The sequence below is a fragment of the Hyla sarda genome, chromosome 2 (assembly GCF_029499605.1).
Source record: "Hyla sarda isolate aHylSar1 chromosome 2, aHylSar1.hap1, whole genome shotgun sequence".
NCBI classification, from domain to species: domain Eukaryota; kingdom Metazoa; phylum Chordata; class Amphibia; order Anura; family Hylidae; genus Hyla; species Hyla sarda.
In genome coordinates this window covers 277,142,957-277,163,321 of record NC_079190.1, presented here as the reverse complement: position 1 = coordinate 277,163,321, position 20,365 = coordinate 277,142,957, and the positions used below count along the sequence as shown (strand labels likewise).

The 20,365-nt window shown below is 46.5% G+C and overlaps 1 protein-coding gene across 3 annotated transcripts in view; it reads right to left on the bottom strand.

The window, feature by feature from the left end:
• The window catches only part of CLSPN (claspin), a 100,514-nt gene that overhangs the window by 40,164 nt on the left and 39,985 nt on the right, over window positions 1-20,365 (bottom strand). For all 3 annotated transcript variants that reach the window (XM_056557192.1, XM_056557195.1, XM_056557194.1), the window contains exons 9-15: window positions 18,243-18,434; window positions 16,835-17,025; window positions 16,460-16,605; window positions 8,766-8,824; window positions 8,455-8,645; window positions 8,128-8,291; window positions 6,700-6,932 (exon numbers count right to left, since the gene is read on the bottom strand). In XM_056557192.1, coding sequence (XP_056413167.1) covers window positions 6,700-6,932; window positions 8,128-8,291; window positions 8,455-8,645; window positions 8,766-8,824; window positions 16,460-16,605; window positions 16,835-17,025; window positions 18,243-18,434 — 1,176 coding nt within the window. The remainder of the gene's footprint in view (window positions 1-6,699; window positions 6,933-8,127; window positions 8,292-8,454; window positions 8,646-8,765; window positions 8,825-16,459; window positions 16,606-16,834; window positions 17,026-18,242; window positions 18,435-20,365) is intronic.

Sequence of the window (20,365 nt, the reverse complement as noted above, 5' to 3'; positions counted from 1 at the left end):
CTGCAGTGCATTGATTTTAAGCGCCCGCTTTAAATCAATGATCTGCAGCGGTGTCTCGGGGGGATAAATAGCCGATAACTTATACCGGAATATCGGTATAAGTTATCGGCTATCGGCCCTAACCTCCACCGATTATCGGTATCGGCCCTAAAAAAACGATATCGGTCGATCCCTAATACCCACCCACTGGAAGTGAGGTAATCAGTTGTCACAAAGCAGTAGGAGAAGCCAACAAAGAAATACATCCAAAAAGGACCCTAGAAAAGATTTCCCGGATAAAAACCCAATAACCGGAAAAGACTATCCGGACAAAAATGGAAAAAAAATGGGTGGGTGCGGTGTCCCCCAATGAAGGTTACGAGAGATATTTTACGACGAGTACAAAAAAAAAAAAAAAAATCTCCTTTTCTTGGTCACTTCATTGGGGGACACCTATACTCTTGGGACGTACCAAAGCAGTCCCCTAGGATGGGAAAAACAACCACTAGCGAAAGGGGAGCAGTCCCGAGACTGAACCCACACGTCCCCAAGGCCTGATGACAAGACCCCAGGCCAGAGATAACAGAGGCCCAGAAACAGAGCTCCCGGAGATCCCCCCCCCCCCCTCATCCATGGATATAGACTAGGACACCAAGGAAGAGACCGTGCTTAGCAGAGACTCTAAGACTACGTCCATATGGAGAGACAAGAAAAGGTTGACTAGGAAGCCAGATGGGCAGGAACCACCCTGAAGGAAGTAGGAAAACAATGCCAAGAAACAGCACCAGACAGAGGGCTAGCCGGCTGGAAAACAAAAGTGGAAAACAGAAAAACAAGAGAGCCCCATCCAGAGTCAACAGATACAAGAGAACATGGCGGAAAAACGCCAGGGAGAGCAACGGACAAGCACAGACGGTAGAGACCAGAAAACCACTGAAAAAAGGAAAAACAGAAACCAGCTCTATATAGAGGTCTGGCAGATCAGCACAATAACCTGAACTTCCGCAGACCCAAAAACCCCTATCCCAGGGGCCCAACGCGAGCACCCGGGAGGCGAAATGAGTGACTGGCAGAATTCGGATGACCGGAACGCCTTTCATCTCGGGAGTACATGGACCCCGAAAGAGAAGAGAGAAGTAGGAACGGACAAAAAAGTAGGGGAACGCCCTGAAAAGGGCATCCCAGAACACCAGAGCAACAGACCTGGGAAGCGGAGGTCCCCGAGTTTCCTGAGAGACTCACACCCGAAGAGAAAGTAAACCCAGGGTTCGCAAAATGCTCCAGGTGACAAACCTCCGTGACGAGACAGAAGTGCGGAACAGAAAAATCGTCCCACAATTGGGATCGCAAAGAAGTCTGGGCAGGACTGCTTCACGTGCCCGAGGCCTGAACCATCACTAAGGCCCAAGAACGGAAGGCCAACCTAGAAAAGAAGGCACACCACAGCATCCTGGGACAGAGTCCAAGACAAGGGGACTAACCAGCCTTGGACCCCAGTGGTCCAAGCAAACCAGAGCTCTCCGGAGCAACATCCCGCCAGGACGGGAACAGAGGGGAGAACAATAGGGAACCCATCAGGGAAAAGGAAGGTTATTCGAGAGACTGTGGTGTCCGTGTAGTACAAATGACACTGTCAAAGGGGAGGATTAAAACGCCCTCCAGGGAGATTGCGCCAAGGAAGGAGGAGAGCAATGGACAGACTCCAACAACAGATGGTCGCTAGACCAGCTATCGTCGAGCCATACATGAGTGCATAAACTCTGCCAACAGAGAAGAGTCTCAAGACTGCACGAGCAGCAGTAGACAACCAAGAAACTGGAACAGAGCCAGGCTGCAATAGTGGGCAAAAGCACAAAAGTTTAGACAGTAAAAAGCTCATCTGAAGAGCACAGCCAAAAAACAAGGGCCCAGCCCGATACCCCACCTATATAGTGGGAAGAGAAGGCTCCATCCTGGTAGTACAAAGCGCTCAGCGAAATATAGATGAGGGGAAAACTAAGGGTGGTCGAGAGGAAAACCATGCCCTGACCCGCCACGCTCCCTGATACCCGTACCCCCTGAGGAAGGGAGATTAAAAAAGTGTACCAGGCACTGCAAGAGCAGAGAAAGTGACGCCCCTACAGCAACAGAACAAAGTAATGGGTGTGCGTAGCCCTCCGGAACTCCGTTACAATACAACGAGGTATGGAAGAGCCAATGTGCATCCCTAGAGGGATTGGTATCCTGGACCCTGGTGCTGGGCAAAGATACAAAGATGTGACTACGAATGTAAGGACGGAGCACACACACAGATACAAAACAACCAACAGCATTGAGAGGAACACCCCCCTGCCCAGGAACCCAGGAAGATACCTGGAGACGTGCCCCCCCCCCCCCCATATCAGGCCCATGCCAGCACAAAGGTGCTCTACCGCTGCAGACCTGCAGAAACAAGATCACAGGAAGGCGCGAGGCACACCCCACCGACAGAAGGGAAAGTGGGCTATACACGTGGCAGTGGGGGGGCCTTAGTCTACATAGGTACACAAACATTTCCAATGACCATACATATACCCCCTACGTGGAGCTTCACATGGAAGTGAGTCACCGGATTGCAGTCGTGGGAGCAGCAAGAATGGGGGAGGAGACCTGGAGAAGTAGAAAGCCATACAGACTGAGAGTGGCCATCTAGCATAGGAGCCATGGCAACACCGGGTCCCGCCTTCAGACCCACATACAAAAAGTGGCCCACCAGCCTTAAACCCCGAGTGTGGCAGGAATGTGGAGAGGGACCTGGTAAAGTAGGGAACCCCACAAACCAGCATGAGGCGCATTGCAGAGGGCTATGAAGCAACATGAGACCCATTCGGAACTACGTCCAGGCAGTGGGTTACCTGCACGTCCGCAAGCAGTGGGAAGTGTATGGTAGCTGATCCGACGTAGCAGTAAACTATGGAGACAGACAACCGACTGACAAGCGGAGGATTCCTGAGCACAAAGGGATGCGGAGCAGAGGAGTGCAGCTATAATTATAGGCGACCCAGTGGTGTAGGAGACCATGCAGACTCATGACTGGCAGCAGACCCTTGTGCCTGCAGGAACCCTCTGGCAGAGTCCTCACACAGATATTCTCACTCAGATATTATCTATGGCTACTGAAGAATAAGAGTCTTGAAACGCGTATAGCCTTGGTCTTAAACCCATTACCTACGGCAACCACCTTATACTACTTTTAAAGCCCACCTCGGCTTTAGCAGTGCTGCAGACCCCTTATTCTGGGATCTCTGTGGATCGCACCCACGATCCTCTCTCCTTAGGACACTTGAACACGAGGTTAGTGATCACCTCTTCATCCACGATACTCTACTTGTGGTCGGACGCTATCCCGTGCCAACCAGTCTCTGCCGGACCCATCCAATTCACTTTACTGGGATCACCATCGATCACAAAGGCCAGCCACCACGCCGTGCTAGCACCAACAGAAACCCTCACCGCGAGACTGCTACTCCTGAGGATGCTGGCTGCACTTTTGCCAGTAAGTGATACCACTCAAATCGGCATACAGGTACTACCTAATATTATCAAACCTACATTATCTGCTCCATTATATCATTTCATGAACTGCATTATCGGACCACTTTCTGAACTATATTACCGGACAATTTTATTTTTGGACCTTTCCAAATTTTTTAGCCATATTTTAGGTGGTTGCTTGAATGACTTTAATATTACATCTATTTTAATATCAATATCTTATTAACATATGGTGCAAGGGCCCTGCCCAGATGTAAGTTATTATCTTGTGAATAAATGTTATATTGTATTATTTTACTGCATTATCCTTGATTCATGTCTTATCACCATTATATTATTTATTTATTTACTTTCATTTACTATCATTATTTATTCAGTATCTATTTTATGACATTTAACTTATTGATTTTACATTTATTTGGTTCCACATCCCCTTTTTCTCACTCATTTTATCTCCTTTTTATCTCTATTTCACTATCCTTGAGAACTGGTTTTATATAATTTATTATATATATGCCTATTCAGAGTCCTCACACCAACAGTGAGGTACGGGAAGCCACAGCTATGCACACAGCAGTCCAGAGATGGGAGACCGACAGCAGCGGAAACCGTGCAGACAACAGTCTGGCGTAATGAGTGACCCTCCAGGCACTGGTGATAAGGGGACAGTGTCAAATAGGCAATAACTGTGCCCCTTTGACACATGTGGAAAGGTAGTGAAGCCTAGAAACCATGAATAGAATCCCCATCACCCAGGGAGATCTGGGGAGGTTTAGGAGCTGTGGACTGAGGTTTAAGAGCTGTGGACTGACCCTGCATAGGGTCCACAGGACACTCCAGCTCACGCCACCGGACACCGCGCACTAGCAGTGAGGTACTGGAACTTGAGCCGCAGAAATATCAGCCCCTCTGAGAAGTGACAGGCGGCAAAGAAAACCATGCAGACCACTGTCTGGCTTACTGGTATGGGCCCATGTAGACAATAGGGCACTCCAGCGTTCACCTCGCACTGACAGTGGGGTACCGGAACTTCAGCCGCAGACAACAGCCCTTGGAGAAGCGACAGGTGGCAGAGGAAACCATGCAGACCACTGTGACTTAATGGTATGGGTCCATGAAGACAACTGGCACTCCAGCGGTCACCTTGCACTAGTAGTGGGGTACCGAAATCCAGTCACGGACGTGGCAGTTGTGAGATGAGTGACAGGTGAGACTACTTTTGCCTCATGAGAGCAGGTGTAATCTTATTCACGCAGGGACACTCCCACGGAGACCTTGCACTAGATGAGGGGATCCGGGACAGCAGCCGCAAATGTGGCAGCCTGTGGAAGAGGAACAACATTTGTACACGTCAAACACACCTGTGGACCTGGCAAACATGACAACCGGCAGTAGAAGGGAAATAAGCCCAGACTGTAACCCTGGTAACCACCAAGGGATCATGAAGTCCCTGGCATGCCCAGTCACAGAGAGCCACATATGTCTGAGAGTGAGAACCTTGGCAAAAGCAGGTACGCCAGAGGCATGACTTCTAGCAGACATTTCTGGTGTACTGTACCCAAAGATACTGCCCTATCGGGTGAATGCATGGGGCGATGGAAGCAAACTTCGAAATCTGCCCCAATTCTCAAAAATCCATTTAATTTATGGTCCCCAGATAGGGGACTGGAAAATAAGTCAAAATGCAAATATAGACCACAAGAGGGCGCAAAACGTCACTAAAATGGTCTGAAAAACCAGCAGACGATTGCTTTGTTTTTTTGAGCGAGCTTTCCACCTCCAGGGCAGAGGAGAAGGAGGGTAGAAAAATGTCCATTCCTCCACCTCCAAAAAAGCTGGGGAATAGAACCCAATACTGTCCTACTGAAAAAGGGGTGGGGGGGATCCCTGTTAAGCAGCACGACCGCTGGCACCTATGCGGGGGAGGAAGGCGGAGCTATCTTTTCCCCTGTTATAATAGCTGCTGGATGAGGAGATAAAGGGAAACTTCAGGGTCCCGCTGTAAAGGAGAGAGGATGGGGCGGAGCTACGCTCCGAGTCAGTGTCTCTCCGGCGGCAGGAGAGAGAAAGCGGTGTCCAGCTGGGAATGGGCCCGCGGGGCTGGAGGACTACGGTTCAAAAACCAAGGAGTCAGAGGATACTACAAGTGGGAGTCCAGACTCCAATAAAGATGGGCCAATTACCCCTGAAATTGCCCTACAGCCAAAAAACACTAAGGGAGATATTAACCCGGGAGGGAGGAGGGGGGAAACAATCACCTATCTTCACATACTCACCTAGAGATGTCTTCAGCCAGCTTTTTACTTACCTGCATCAAGTCATGCTGAGAGAGACAGGACGAGCAGGGAAGATAGGGGGACCCGGACCCTAGGTGCAACCCCAGGTGCTGGCCGTTGGCAGGAAGGGGTTAACGGTGCATGCTTTTACAGGTAGCACCATGCTCCTGAACCCCCACCTGAAAAAAGGAAACAGGGGAGCTCCCAGACGTGTGTCTTGCCTCCTGCTGACATTAGCCAAAACGGATTACCTCACTTCCAGTGGGCAGTATATCCTGCCAGGGAGGAGTCGACTTTTTCCTAGTTTCAGTGTCTCCTAGAGGCAAGAACGACCGATTTGCTGCAGACATGTTCCACACACAAAAAAAAATAAATCATTTAAGTGTGTGGCTTTCAGTGGAAGGTTTTAATTGTGCTGAAGTGCTGTGGATTTGAAGCACGGATTACAATAGGGAAAATCTAAGTAATGCAACATAAATTTACATGCTGGAGAATTCAGTTAGGAAAATTTCTGGTGTGTAGATGAGATTTTAAAGATCAGATTTACTTTGCAGATTCTATAATCTGCTCTACATTTGCCATGCAAACGTTCACAGAAAATTTGCAGAACATCAGTCTAGTGTGCATTTGGCCCTTCACATACACAAAAAGAAAATGGAAAGCTTATTCCTACTCCCCAACTTTAAAAGGTTTAATTCTGGTATCATTTAAAAGCTAAGACTTCACTCTTTAATATGATGCTAAAATAAACTAACACATGCAGGAAAGAAAGCAGACAGCTGGTCATAAGATAAAATCCAGGTCTGACCTAATGGCATCATCTGGTTTATAAAACACAGCAAAGCTAAAATAAATAAATAAATAAATAAATAAAATAAATCACATAAAAACAGCGTTCCACATTAACACCTCATTCTAGTAAATGTGTTACCTTGTGATACAAATTTCCCTGAGCATAATCCAAGCAGCTCATCCATAGCATCTTTCTTGGACACATCCTCACTGTGCTGACTGGAGTCTGAGAGGGAGCCTTTAAAGTTTCCTGAGCACAGGTCCAGCAACTCTCCCATGTTGGCATCCATAGCATTCTCATCCATTGTGTCCAATACAAGCCTTTGCTTAGCAGAACAGTATTTACTCCTGTTGTGTCCTACGTTTAGGAACCTTTAAAGTCAAATATAGTTTTTGTATACATCAATGCACTATACTGACAAAAATATTTACTATGTTGTCATTTTTGCAAACTCAAGTAAAAGCAACCCTTTAAAACTAGTGCATCAGGATATTTCGGGTCAGGCCCCCTTGCCTTGAAGAAGTATTCCTATTTAGACATCTATGGCATACACATTAGTTAAAGGGATACTCAGATGGAAGACAATTTTTTTTTAAAAATCTAACGGGTTTTTTTTCTCTCTCTTTGCTCTCTCTCCCCCTCGCTGTCAGAGGGTGGGAATGGGATGGGGTTGAGGGGGGAGGGAGGGGGTGTTAATAATGATTATGTATACCTTTTAGATGTAATCAAGTATAAGTCGGTTATACGGTCTTTTGATTGGTGTTATGTATATCTGAATTGTATACTGTAGCATTGAAAATTTTATTATTTTTATAAATAAAAAAGTTTGTTGAAACAAAACAAAAAAAAAATAAAAATCAACAGGTGCCAGAAAGTTAAAACAGATTTGTAAGTTACTTCTATTTAAAAATCTTAATCCTTCCAGTACAGTATCAGCTGCTGTATGCTCCAGAGGAAGTTCTTTACTACTTGAATTTATTTTTCTGTGACAGTTCTCTCTGCTGACACCTCTGTCCATGTCAGGAACTGTCCAGAGCAGGATAGGTTTGCTATTGGGATTTTCTCCTGCTCTAGACAGTTCTCCGCAGGCTCTATCAATTGAGCCCTGAGCACACAGGTCAATGGAGTTCTATTGAACTTCATTGATTTGCAAGTGGATTGTAAAGCTTCCTCACTAAAGTCCCCCCCCCCCTTTTTTTTTTTTTTTTTTTTTTTTTAATGTGTAATCATGTGTTTCATTATCCCCATTCTTTAAGTTTTTAGCTCCCCATGTGCTCCCATTTTGAGAACGCGTTGATTTTGACTGTGGCGAGATAAATTTCACAAGGAGTCTGTTCGTGCGCTTAATTTATCAACTGCCGTGCGCCTTTTGATAAATTCAGCATACGACTGCAAAGTCACAGTGAAAATTAAATGACTGTGGTTAACGGCTACCATAGTCAGCTTTGATAAATTCCCCTCATGAATTTGTGTCCAGAACAGGTTACATTGCATAAAAAGCCTAAAGTATGAAGCCTAGTTTGAAAGGAATTCCAACTTTTTATATTAAGACATGTTGGTTCCTACCCATCAGCATCCAGTAACTGGCTTTGTGTGTCATCCTCCAAAGAAAAATGGAACTGGGAGTCAACACCAGGACAGGTAAACGATGCCTTAGGATCAGGTGAGGCATTGTACAGATCTTGTGAATCTTCCACAGGAAGCGATGGTTCTGACATCTTCCCTGAGCTCTGTCAAAGGTAATTTCAAAATTAAAAGTATTAAACCATTGTTTTGTCTTGTAAATGCCAAGAACACAACCAACATGCACATAAATTAGAGTTAAAAATTAAATACAGTTGTGTATCAGATACTAGATCTACATGCTGAAAAAAAAGTTTTTTTTAATCTAACCTTCGATGCAGAGCTGAGGAAGTTTGCTTTGAAGGTAACTGGGGAAGGTGACCGAAATCCTGCTACATCAGGAAGGAGGGAACTTCGCCCACTCTTGTTAAGAGGCTGATATGAAGGAATCATGGACCCAATAAGCTCAAAGCTACTGTTGTGGCTGTTATCTTTTGACATTGGCAAAATAAAATCCTCTTCTGAACACATTTTTATTGGGGGGGGGGGAAGAGAAAAAAAAATATTGAATAGAGATTAGAAACTTAAGCCAAATTTTTGCTTTCAAGCATATAAAAAAGAAGTTACAAAATTGTAATTACCGTGTTTGTCATTGCCTTTACACTCCTCATCATGCTCCATCTTGTCTGGTATGGAATCACTGCATGAGAATACATGGCTTAGTAAAATGTGACAATACAACAATACAACTACCTAGCAGATACAGTATAATAATCACAAAAGACAGCAAGGAAAAAAATAAAAATAAATAAAAGGTGCACAAGCACCAATATACATAAACATGTGTATATTGTTTTTACATGCTCTCTTACTCTAGGATTAAGACAGGTCTATTTTCTCGTTCGGCTCCATTGGGGGACGCAGGAACCTTGCTGCCACTAGGAGGCTGACACTAGGCATTAACAAAAAAAATAAAAAAAATAAATAAAAGAATCGGCTCCTCCCGGCAGGATATACCCCACCCACTGACTCTGAGCTAATCAGTTTTTGTTTAATGTCTTAGGAGGCAGACACAGGTCTTGAGCTCTCCAGACATGGTCTTATTATTTTCTTTGATACATTTTTTTTCTCCTTTGTTGTTTTTTCTAGGTTGGGGTGACAGGAGCATGGCATAGAGTATGGACCATTAACCCTTCCTTGCCCCAGACCAGCACTTTAAGGATGTACCTTGGTTCCAGTTCACCTACTGCCTCTGCTCGCCCCGCTTCTTGAAGCCTGGTATGATGCAGCTGGCACCTGGCTGGTTGAAGGGAAGTATACTGTCCCCTCTAAACCTGACCTCTCATTAGGGCTTGTGGTCGCTCTGCAGCTGCATGCTGCTCCTGTGGCCGCTCTCTTACCTGGAACAGCCTGTGCCAAGTCTTATTTTACAGCTCGGCAGTATGAAGGGGCTCTCTAAGCCCTGCTGCCGTCGCTGCTGCCTTTCTAGTTGCCGCCTTTGCGTCCGCTCTCTCCTAACTGCGGACCTTCTATTTAATCCTGGCTGCCGACTTCTTATCCGGAGTCTGCTACCAGGCTCCCTACTCTCCCACAAGGCATGGGTAGCGGGAGTCGCAGCCGGCCATAAATTTCGGCTTGGTCTCATCCACGGGTAGCTCTGCCCTCCGCCCCCCCCCCCCCCCCCCCCCCCCAGCACGATACAGGCACTCTAAATCCCCTGCTCTGGCGCGCTGCAGGGGTCACCAGTCCCCTCCTTCTGATTATTTTTAGCCTATCGGAGGGGCTCTGCAGCTCCGGCGAGGGGGTCACGTGCTCTGCAACTGAGCACGCATGTGCAGCTCTGGTGTATCAGCAATTCACTTCGCCGCAGCTCTGACTGCATGTTGTCACATCTAGCTAGGCTGTTGCTGCAAGCTACTCCTGTGACCACAGGTTGCTCCTGCTGAGGCTTCTCCTGTTGCTGCAAGCTGCTCCTGGCGCTGCAAGTGCTCCTGTTGCTGCATGCTTTCACTGCCCGAGTTCTGCTCCCTGCAAGACTACTGCGACTTCAGGACACAGGAACCTGGGTGAGCTTGTTCCTTTTCTTTTGTCTCTGGGATAGCTGACTTCTGTTTTGCAATGTCCGTACCCAGCTCTGAACCCTCTAACAGACCGGCGGTCTCCGCTTTGGTCACTTACTTTTCTCGCAAAGGATGTAAAGTTAAATTGCCAGGTGGTTCGGCCGAGTCCACCTGTCCTGCCTGCTCAGCCTCACGTAACAATCCCCCCGACCAGGATAGCCCCATGGAGCGTGTGGTCACCCGACCCTCCTCCGGTTTGGGTGTCTTCACTGTCTCAGACGATCCCTGATGTGGTGCAGGTTTCTAGAGGTGGCTACTGCCTTAAAAGCATTCCTCCTTGCATCCTCCTTCCCGGGAGGAGAGTTCGGCGTCTTCTGGCCGCCGCCGCTCTTACAGGTGTCCCAGGGTCATTTATTCTGATTCCTCCCCTCAGCCTAGGTCTCCTAGCTGCTCTCGCTCCCAGTCCCCATCTTCTAGGCAGCGTCGTCGCTCCCCTAGAGGCCTTTCCCGATCTCCAGCCCACCATGCCACATCCCTATCACCTAGGTCCGGAGCCTCCACTGTTCGTTCCCGGGCTCAAGGGGAACAGGTGGACTCAGACCCAAAAACAGAATCTGGAGAGCCGTCATCCATGTCTGACAGCTTGGTATCAACTGTCAGGGACACCTTTCACTTACAGGACCCTGGAACTTCAGATCCTGCTCCGGAAGTTTCTTTCTGCCACACTCACCGCTCTCACAAGGTCTTCAATTCTCATAAGGAGTTTGATGACCTGTTGGAGACTGCCTGGAAGCAACCGGAGAAGCGCTTCCAAGGGTCTGAATGGCTGAAGGCTGTTTCCATTTACCCAGGACCTGGTCTCCAAATGGACCCTCCAGTCTCTTGCTTATCCAAATCCACCACTCTTCGTCTGGCTGATGCGGCTTCTTTCAAAGACCCATTGGACAAGCAGATTGAGAATTTGGGGAAATAAGTCTTTGAGGCGGTTGACTCATCCATACTTCCGGCCTTTGCGCGACTTGGGTATCCAAACCTCTGTCGGCCTGGGCTTCTCAACTTCGCCATTGTGTTTTATCCGGGGCTCCTCCTGATGATCTGGCTTACAAAGCACTCCAGATCTCCAATGCTGGCAATTATGTTGGCTTCCTTGGAATTTGCATGCTGTGCGGCCTTTGCTTCTGGCAACTTGGTGGATATTCGCCGCTCTATGTAGTTGAAGGCTTGGAATGCTGACATGGCCTCCAAGAAGTTCTCACTGAGATGCCCTTTACTGGTGGCAGTCTTTTTGGAAAAAAGACGATGAAATCATCTCTGAAGCTACGGGTGTTAAGAGCTCTCTGCTTCCCCATAGTAGGGCGCTTCGCACAGTTTCTTGTCGTAAGGCTACTTCCTTTCAGTCCTTACGTTCCCTTGGCTCAGGGAGTCAGGACAAGCAGGAATCCGTGCAGTCCCGGAAGGCTCTTTACCTTCAAGCCTCATCCCTCATGGAAGCAGGATGGCCGTTCTGGACGCTTTTCCGCCAAGTCAGGCACTCGCACGCCTATCTCAGCCTGAAGAGGCGGCCCCCACACGAGCCATTCCCTCGGGTGGGTGGTCGCTTGTCTCTCTTTCAGGACACTTGGTTGGCACAGATCCAGGATTCCTGGGTTCGGGACGTCATTTCAGACAGCTACTTAGAGTTTGGTTCTTTCCCCGGGATAATTTTTTCCGGTCCCAGCCTCCACGCTCACCTTACCTAGCTGCGGCCTTTCAGTCCGCACTTCACTCCCTTCTGGCGAAGGGAGTTATTGTGCTGGTTTCGATCCAGGAAGTTTTTTTGGCTTCTATTCAAACCTGTTCATTGTTCCCAAAAAAGGGGAGGGGGGGGGGAACGGTTCGTCCGATTCTCTGAAGCTCCTCAATCCACATCTACGCCTGCAGCACTTCCAGATGGAATCCCTCCGTTCGGTTGTTGCATCCGGGCAAATTCCTGCAGGTCATTTTCAGTTTGTGGCTCTGCTTTTCAAGCTGGCCAAGGCCCCCCAGGGTCTTTGCCATTCTCCCAAGGGGTGTCAGTGCTTCGTCATCTGGACAACCTGTTGATAAAAGCTCTGTCCTTAACTCAAAACAGGGAGAGTCTCCACATCACTCTTCAGACTCTGACCAGTTTCAGGTTGTTGATCAACAAGGAGAAATCCAATCTTTCTCCCACTTAGTCTCTGGTTTTTCTGGGCCTTCAATTCGACACCGAGAAGGCTCGGGTTCTTCTTCCACCGGACATGCAAAGTGCTCTTCTGTCCGGGATCCGCCTCTTGAGCCGCCCACATCCAGTGTCCATCCGTTCGTGCATGGAAGTGTTGGGCATCCTTCATCCACTGACAGGTGGCAGCCATGGAAGCATTTCCCTTTGCTCAGTTTCGGTGCCGCCCTCTTCAATGGGCCATCCTGACTCTTTGGGAACAAGTCTACCCTATCCCTCCACCGTCGGATTAGTCTGTCCATCACGACCCGTCGGTCATTTCTTTGGTGGCTCCACTCTCTTCTTCGGGAAGGTCGCTCGTTTCTCCCCGTGCATTGGCAGTTCTTAACGACCAACGCGAGTCTTCTCGGCTGGGAGGTGTTTTTCTAGACCAGACGGTTCAGGGCCGCTAGTACCCTAATGTACTGGAGCTCTTGGCAATCTTCCTTTGTCTCCTTCACTGGGAGTTGATTCTCCGAGGCCGTCCGGTTCAAATCCAAACAGACAACACCACGGCTGTGGCTTACATCACAATCAGCAAGGGGGCACTTGCAGCTTCACTGCCATGGCCGAGGAATCCTAATCTGGGCGGAGCGCCAGGTTCCCTCCATAACTGCGATCCACATTCCAGGGGTGGAAAATTGGGAGGCAGACTTTCTAAGTCGCTACTCTCCCGACCCCGGGGAGTGGGGTCTCCACCAGGAGGCGTTTGCGACCGTTGGATTCTGGATGTGGACCTCTTTGTCCCACATGAACCGGCAGGTTCCAGCCTTCGTGACAAAATCCCGGGATCCTCTGGTTGTGGACGCGTTGGTCATTCCCTGGTCAAAGCTCACTTTTTTTTTTACCTTTTCCTCCACTCCCCCTTCTTCCCAGTGTGCTGAGGAAGCTCAAGGCGGAAGGCGCCTCGGCCACTCTGGTGGCGCCAGATTGGCGTTCGTGGTTCCCTTTCGGCTTCCGGAATGGCCCGACCTTATGTCTCAGGGTCCTCTTTGCCACCCCAATTCACTGCCGCTGCGTTTGATAGTGTGGCGGTTGAAAATGTGGTGCTAGAGGCACGAGGTTTTTCGCCCCAGGTCATTCGCACCATTCTCAGGGCGCTAAACAGTCCTCTGCTAGGACTTATCACAGTACCTGATGGGCCCATTTAAGATGGTGCAAGGCCCGTTTTCTGCCTCCTGTTCGTTTTTCTTTACCGAACCTGCTTGCATTTGTACAGTCAAGGCTGGAAATACGTTTGGCACTCAGTTGACTCAAGGGGCAGGTGTCTGTGCTTTCCATTCTTTTTCAGTGCCCCCTGGATTCTAATTATCATGTTCGCACCTTCCTCCAATGGGTGGCACATAAGATTCCTCACTACAGGTCTCCCACTCCACCTTGGGACCTGAATTTGGTTTTGGGTGCTTTGCAGACCTCCCCTTTTGAGCCTCTCTGGGACATCTCTCTCCTTTCGTTTCCTTTCTCATTGCCGTGACTTCCATCAAGAGTGTGTTTGAACTGGCAACGCTCTCCTGCCGACCCCCCCCCCCCCTTTCTGGTTCTTCATCCAGACAAGGCTGTACTCCGGCCTGTGCCTTCCTTTCTTCCGAAGGTGGTCTCGTCTTTCCATCTGAATGAGGCTATTGTCCTTCCCTCCTTCTGCCCAGCTCCATCTCATCCTAAGGAGCTCTCTCTCCAAAACATGGATATAGTCAGAGCTTTACGGGTTTACCTCTCGGCCACCTCCTCTTTTAGATGTTCTGATTCGCTGTTCGTCATTCCAGAAGGCCGACGCAAGGGTTTGCCAGCTACTAAGGCGACCATCTTCCAGTGGATCAGGTCTGCCATTTCAGAGGACTATCATTGTAAGGGGAAGACTCCCCCCTTCCAGGTTGAGGCTCACTCCACTTGCTCTGTTGGGGCCTCTTGGGCAGTCTTCAACAGGGCCTCAGCCCTGCAGGTGTGTAAGGCGGCCACTTGGTCTTCCGTGCACACGGTCAACAAGTTTTACCATGTGCACATTTCTGCGTCTGCCGACACCAGTTTGGGGCGTAAAGTGCTGCAGGCGGCGGTGGCGTTGCCATCCACCTGAATTCTGGTTGGTCTGGTTTTCCCACCCCGGGGACTGCTTTGGTATGTCCCACGGTTCCTGTGTCCCCCAATGGAGCCAAACGAGTAAAGGAAATTTTTTTTTACGCTTACCGTAAAATCTTTTTCAGAGGATCCATTGGGGACACAGCTCCCACCCTGTTTCTTAGTCTGTGGACCTGAAGGTTGATTGCCGCTCAGTAAGTCTGTTCATTTGTTTTTGGCTGGACCTCTCGGACTTTTGTTGTACTTTCGGTTCCTCCTACTGTTTTGGGACTAAACTAATTAGCTCAGAGTCAGTGGGTGGTGAATATCCTGCCGGGAGGAGCAGACTCATTTTTTTGTTAATGCCTAGTGTCAGCCTCCTTGTGGCAGCAAATAAGTAAAACGTTTAAACTTCGATTGCATATCTTAACCTAACTGACCACGATTGTGTAAGTTATTTGTTTCATTTATGCCTTCCTAAATGTCTGTACTTGTGCACCAGTTAATAAAATTTATTTTTAGGAATACATGTAGACAACATTATACAAATATAAAGCAAAAAAGACCAGACATCTAATTAAATACTATATACCATGCAAACAAAAGACTTGTACTAAGTAACTGCTATTAATAAACACATTGAATCACACTACACCGTTCTACATCACTATGGATAAAAAATATATATTTCAAACAATGCAATGCCAAGTGACTTGTAAACTACACAGTGCTAAATGGTCACAATTCTACACAATATTTAAACATATTATAAAGGTGCACAAAATAAGGTGCACAATAAAAGTTCAGTCACCAAGTCTGCACTAAAGTATAGCCCGTAGTTTAGGATTGAAGTTTTCAAATGCATTCCCGTCACATAGTGACTTCCCTGAAGGTGTTTGTTTTTATTGATTCTATTTTTTGTTATTTTTTTATTTATTCATGTATAATAAAGGTTCCTTACATATTTTTATGTATATTGGCAGTAGTGCACTTTTTTCTTTTTGTCTTTTGTGATTATGCGATTCAGTAAGGCTGCATTCACATCTTGTTTTTACACTACAGGTGGCGGATCCGGCTGGGGTACTGGAGAGCCCGGTTTGCTCCTCCCCCAGCCGGACCAGCGCTGAACTCCATTAACTTTAATGAGCCGACCGGAGTCAAACGGTGACTCTGGTCGGTTCATTTTTAAGAGTCAAACAAAGATGCTTTATTGATAGGCTTACAGATTACATACAAGGAAAAGCACTGAAATGATGGAAAAGAACCAACGGCCCAACTAGGCCATAACCAAAGTAACAAATGGTACAAATGGCATGCCGGTCGGTTCATTTTTGACCCGTATCCAGTTTTGTGCCCAGACCTAAAACCGTAGTATACTACCACTTTCTGTGCACTAGTTTGATGTGGGTGCCAAAATCTGTTCTCAACTCTCTATTACATCTCAACTGTGAGCATTGCCAAATAAGTTGGTAATGCCTAGGCCACACAAATCAATGAGCTGATCAACAGCTGTTACTGCACAGTCATCACAATTCTTCCTTGCACTGATGAGGGTATTCGAGAAATAAAAGACATGCATATTCTTAACTCCTCACTCTCAGCCCATACAGATAGAGGAGCTTACGAAGTACAGGGATTAACTGACCTTCATTTCTTTAGGACACGTTCCACCACATTCTGGTGAACAAATGCGACCAAAACCATGCACTCACAATTTACCACATGATGTTGCCAGGATTATTTACAACCTCACAAATAATGGGGGCAAGGTTTTGGGATCATGCATTCACTGGCATGTGGAGCACAGCCTCAGGTTTCTTGCAATTGTCCCTACCCACTCTTGCTACCCATGTCATGCCTTATGACTAGTACCTGCAACATGCAAACATTTTTTCTGTAAAACATTACAGATGACAGAAAAGACCTCGAAGACAGATTTATAGCTAGTGAAAGAATTATAGAAATTAAGACAAACACTGACAAAAACAAAAATTTAATACATTACCCAATTTTAGTTGAGCTGTCCTTAAATAGCAACAAAGTCGATTCTGTTGCTACAGACCTGGGTACAGAGATCGTCACTTTAGCTATACTACTTTCCTCCACACCTTCTTCTTTAGGATCATCATCTCCAAGGAGATACTCCGAAGTCTATGGAGTCAGAGCAAATACATGGAACAAGGGATTCATATACCACCATAGACCAGTTGAGTTTCACGCTTTGCAACATAAATGGGCAAAATAATTTTTGCTCCAGCTAATTTACCAATTTTCATTTTTTAAATTTCCCACATTCATTGGACATCAGTGCCTGGCAAAACCAGCATATTGGTGAGCACACTATTGACTAGAACTATACATTCTTTAAGTTTATATATACCTCTACATTGCCTTCATTCTCTTGTTCAACCTCCTCTTCAGATTCAGTCATTTCTTCTTCCTCCTCCTCTTCATTTTCATAGCCATTTTCATTGTCCAGATTATACAATGCCTGGCGCTTCTCACGCTCTTCAAGGCGTCTCTGTTTCATTGCCTCCTGAAGCTTTGCCTTAAGTACAAGAAGCTTCTCACCTGGCAGGAAAAAAAAAAATTTTTTAACCCAGTCCGTTTTTTCAAATCTAACATGTGTCTCTAAGTGGTAATAACTTTGAACTGCTTTTACCTGGCAAAGTGATTCAGAGAGTTTTTTCGAGACATATTGTACTTTATATTAGCGGTAAATTTTTGTTGACACATGAAGCGTTTTGCGAAAAACTAAAATAGTGAAAAATTGAACAATTCCTCTGTTTGAAACTACTTGTAAGAGAAATAGTCATGCCAAATTAAGTGTAGTTATTAATTCACATCCACAACATGTGTACTTTATGCTGGCATCATTTGTTAAACATTCTTTAACTTTTTTACGACATTAGAAGGCTTATATTATGAGCATTTTTTCAAATGTTCTACAAAAGTTTAAAATCACAATTTTTTTTTTGGAGGGGGGGGGGACAATAACATTTTTAATATATTATGTGTGTATATATTTATACATATAGATAATATATACACACAATATAATATAATATACACACATATATATATATATATATATATATATATATATATATATACACACACACACGTGTATACTATTTTTTTACTTCTGTAAAACAGCTCCTCCCTAGTATCTAGTGCACAAAACATGCAGTAACAGGTTTAGGACACTAGGGGGGGGGTCTCCTAGCAGAGCAGTGTGTCCTGATCCCGGTGATCGGGACACACTGTGCTGCTCAGGATTTTTCTGTGCTCTGATCAGTTAGTCAGTGAGGGGAGGGGTTGCTGTGAGGGGATGGGAGGGGAGGGGGGGGGGGGGGTCGGGACAAAAGCCCCCTAGGTCCCGAGGCAAGATGGCTGGCCATCATCTTACCGGACGCAGCGGGATGCCGCAAGTAGCGGCCAGTATCTGCATGACGTACGTCATAGGGAGGGAAGGGGTTAATAAAGGCAAGAGTTAGAAAATGTATATATTACACTATTACAATAGATACACAGTCCCACAGTGTCTTTCTATATAATTTTATATATATCCCCCCCCCCCCATAATCTCACACACTTATTTTACTTATTTTATTCATAAACACACCATTTTTGTGTGTGTGTGTGTGTGTGTGTGTGTGTGTGTGTGTGTTAGAATTTACCAACACTAGCTTTTCAGACCCAGTCACTTGTGAGAGCAGTGTAAAACTGGCTTCATAAATTTCCCCCTATGTTCATATACATATGTATAAAATATATGCACAAACTACCTGGTTTTCCATGAACTTTATCTTCACGCTTTTCAACATCTATAGTGACAGGTACAACATCTGCTTTTAGTAGTTCTTTGCCATCAGCAGTTGTCTCTTTACGAACAATGTTGAGATTAACTTTCTTCTCAGTTACAGCCTTTGATTTGTGCAAGCTGTGTTTAAGAAATCGCTCCTTTAATGCTTCAATGTCTGAATCAGTATTGAAAAAAAATTATAAAACCAATTAATAAAGCATATCTTTAAGACAAATGATATATAAAAAATGTTTTAAGAAATAAAGTGAGACTTAGGAATTTAACTCTTATTGGCCAACTGGAAAAATTTGATTTGGAATCTTTTGGCAAGTTTAGAAATGACAGACTAAAGCCTTTAATCATCTCCAAACTCCTACTTCTGGGAATAGGTAAATAAGGGAGCAAATTAAAAAGGTACTTTGAAGAGGTGGCATTACAGAAGAAAAGCTTGGCGTAGGAGGGCTATGAGCCGTTGTTACATAGATTTGTATAAAGCAGGCAAACTGTCAGCAGTATTCCTTGGATCCAAGACAGTCTGGGCATAATTGTTGGCTAGGTTGGAATCTAAGGCAGAATTATTGCAAGGTGACTTAGCCCAACCTGATACGGACATCCTAGGGCTGGGCTGTATACCGGTTCATACCAAATACCGAAATTTTTGGGCTGCACGATATGAATTTTTCCCATACTACAATACCGGTTGGGCCCCTCCCCCTCGGGAATAAATTAATCAGCCCAGCGCTGTCCCCACTGTTCTGCTCCCCCCAATTATCAGCCCAGCGGGGTACTACTCACATATGTCAAGCACTGCCTTCCTCTTTGTTGGGGGCCGCTGGAACTCCCTGTACGCCAGTGGTCTCCAACCTGCGGACCTCCAGATGTAGCAAAACTACAACTCCCAGCATGCCCGGACAGCCAACGGTTGTCCGGGCATGCTGGAAGTTGTAGTTTTGCAACAGCTGGAGGTCCGCAGGTTGGAGACCACTGATGTACGCTGTATCCCTATGCCTGGGCTGCAAAAGAAAGCAAATTAACTTCCCTACATCGGCCTTATGCTGGGGACTGGAACGTCAGATAGCCGTCAGCCTATCACCGGCCGGAGCGATGTCCCACCCCGGCCAGTGATAGGCTGAGCCCACTGTCATGTAAGAAGCCGGCCAGAGCTCCTTACATGACAGTGGGCTCAGCCTATCACTGGCCAGGGTCGGGACATCGCTCCGGCCGGTGATAGGCTGACTGCTGTCCGACGTTCCAGTCCCCAGCATAAGGCAGACGTAGGTAAGTTAGTTTATTTTCTTTCTTTTGCAGCCCAGGCATAGGGATACAGCGTACAGCAGTGGTCTCCAACCTGTGGCCCTCCAGCTGTTGCAAAACTACAACTACCAGCATGCCCGGACAGCCGTTAGCTGTCCGGGCATGCTGGGTGTTGTAGTATTGCAACATCTGGAGGTCCGCAGGTTGGAGACCACTGGCATACGGTGAGTTCCAGCGCCCCCCAACAAAGAGGAGGGCAGTGCTTGACATATGTGAGTAATACCCCCTGGGCTGATAATTGGGGGAGCAGAACAGCGCTGGCGGGTAACATGATTTGGGGGGGGGGGGGGGTGAAAGGAATACTGTTCTATACCGTGGAACCGCCATAAGTTACAAAAATACCGTGATACACATATTTGGTCATACCGCCCAGCTCTAGGACATCCCTGGTATTTTTCAGGGTTTTTGAATCTTTTTCTGTCTTGACATGTAGAGTAAATAAAGTGTGAGTTGCTGTTTCATGGATCGCAGAGATCAGATCAGGTGTCACTTCTGTTCAGGATTTCTGTAGTTTCTAAATCCAGTGAATATTTATTACTGGGAAGTCTCCTACGGATCTTTACATCTTTAAATTATCCACCTCTAATAACTCAAATACAGTGAGATTTGCTCAGATGGAAATCCTTGCTTCTCACCCTGAGGGTCTGTTGCCAACTGCTTAAAATGTGCTATGTATTGCAATATTCATCACTAGGTATTCCCAATGCAGATGCTGCTCCTCCTGAAACAATTGAATATCGCTGTACTTTCCTCAACTTTTTGAAAGTTTCTTAGAGCAGGTAAAAAGGAAAG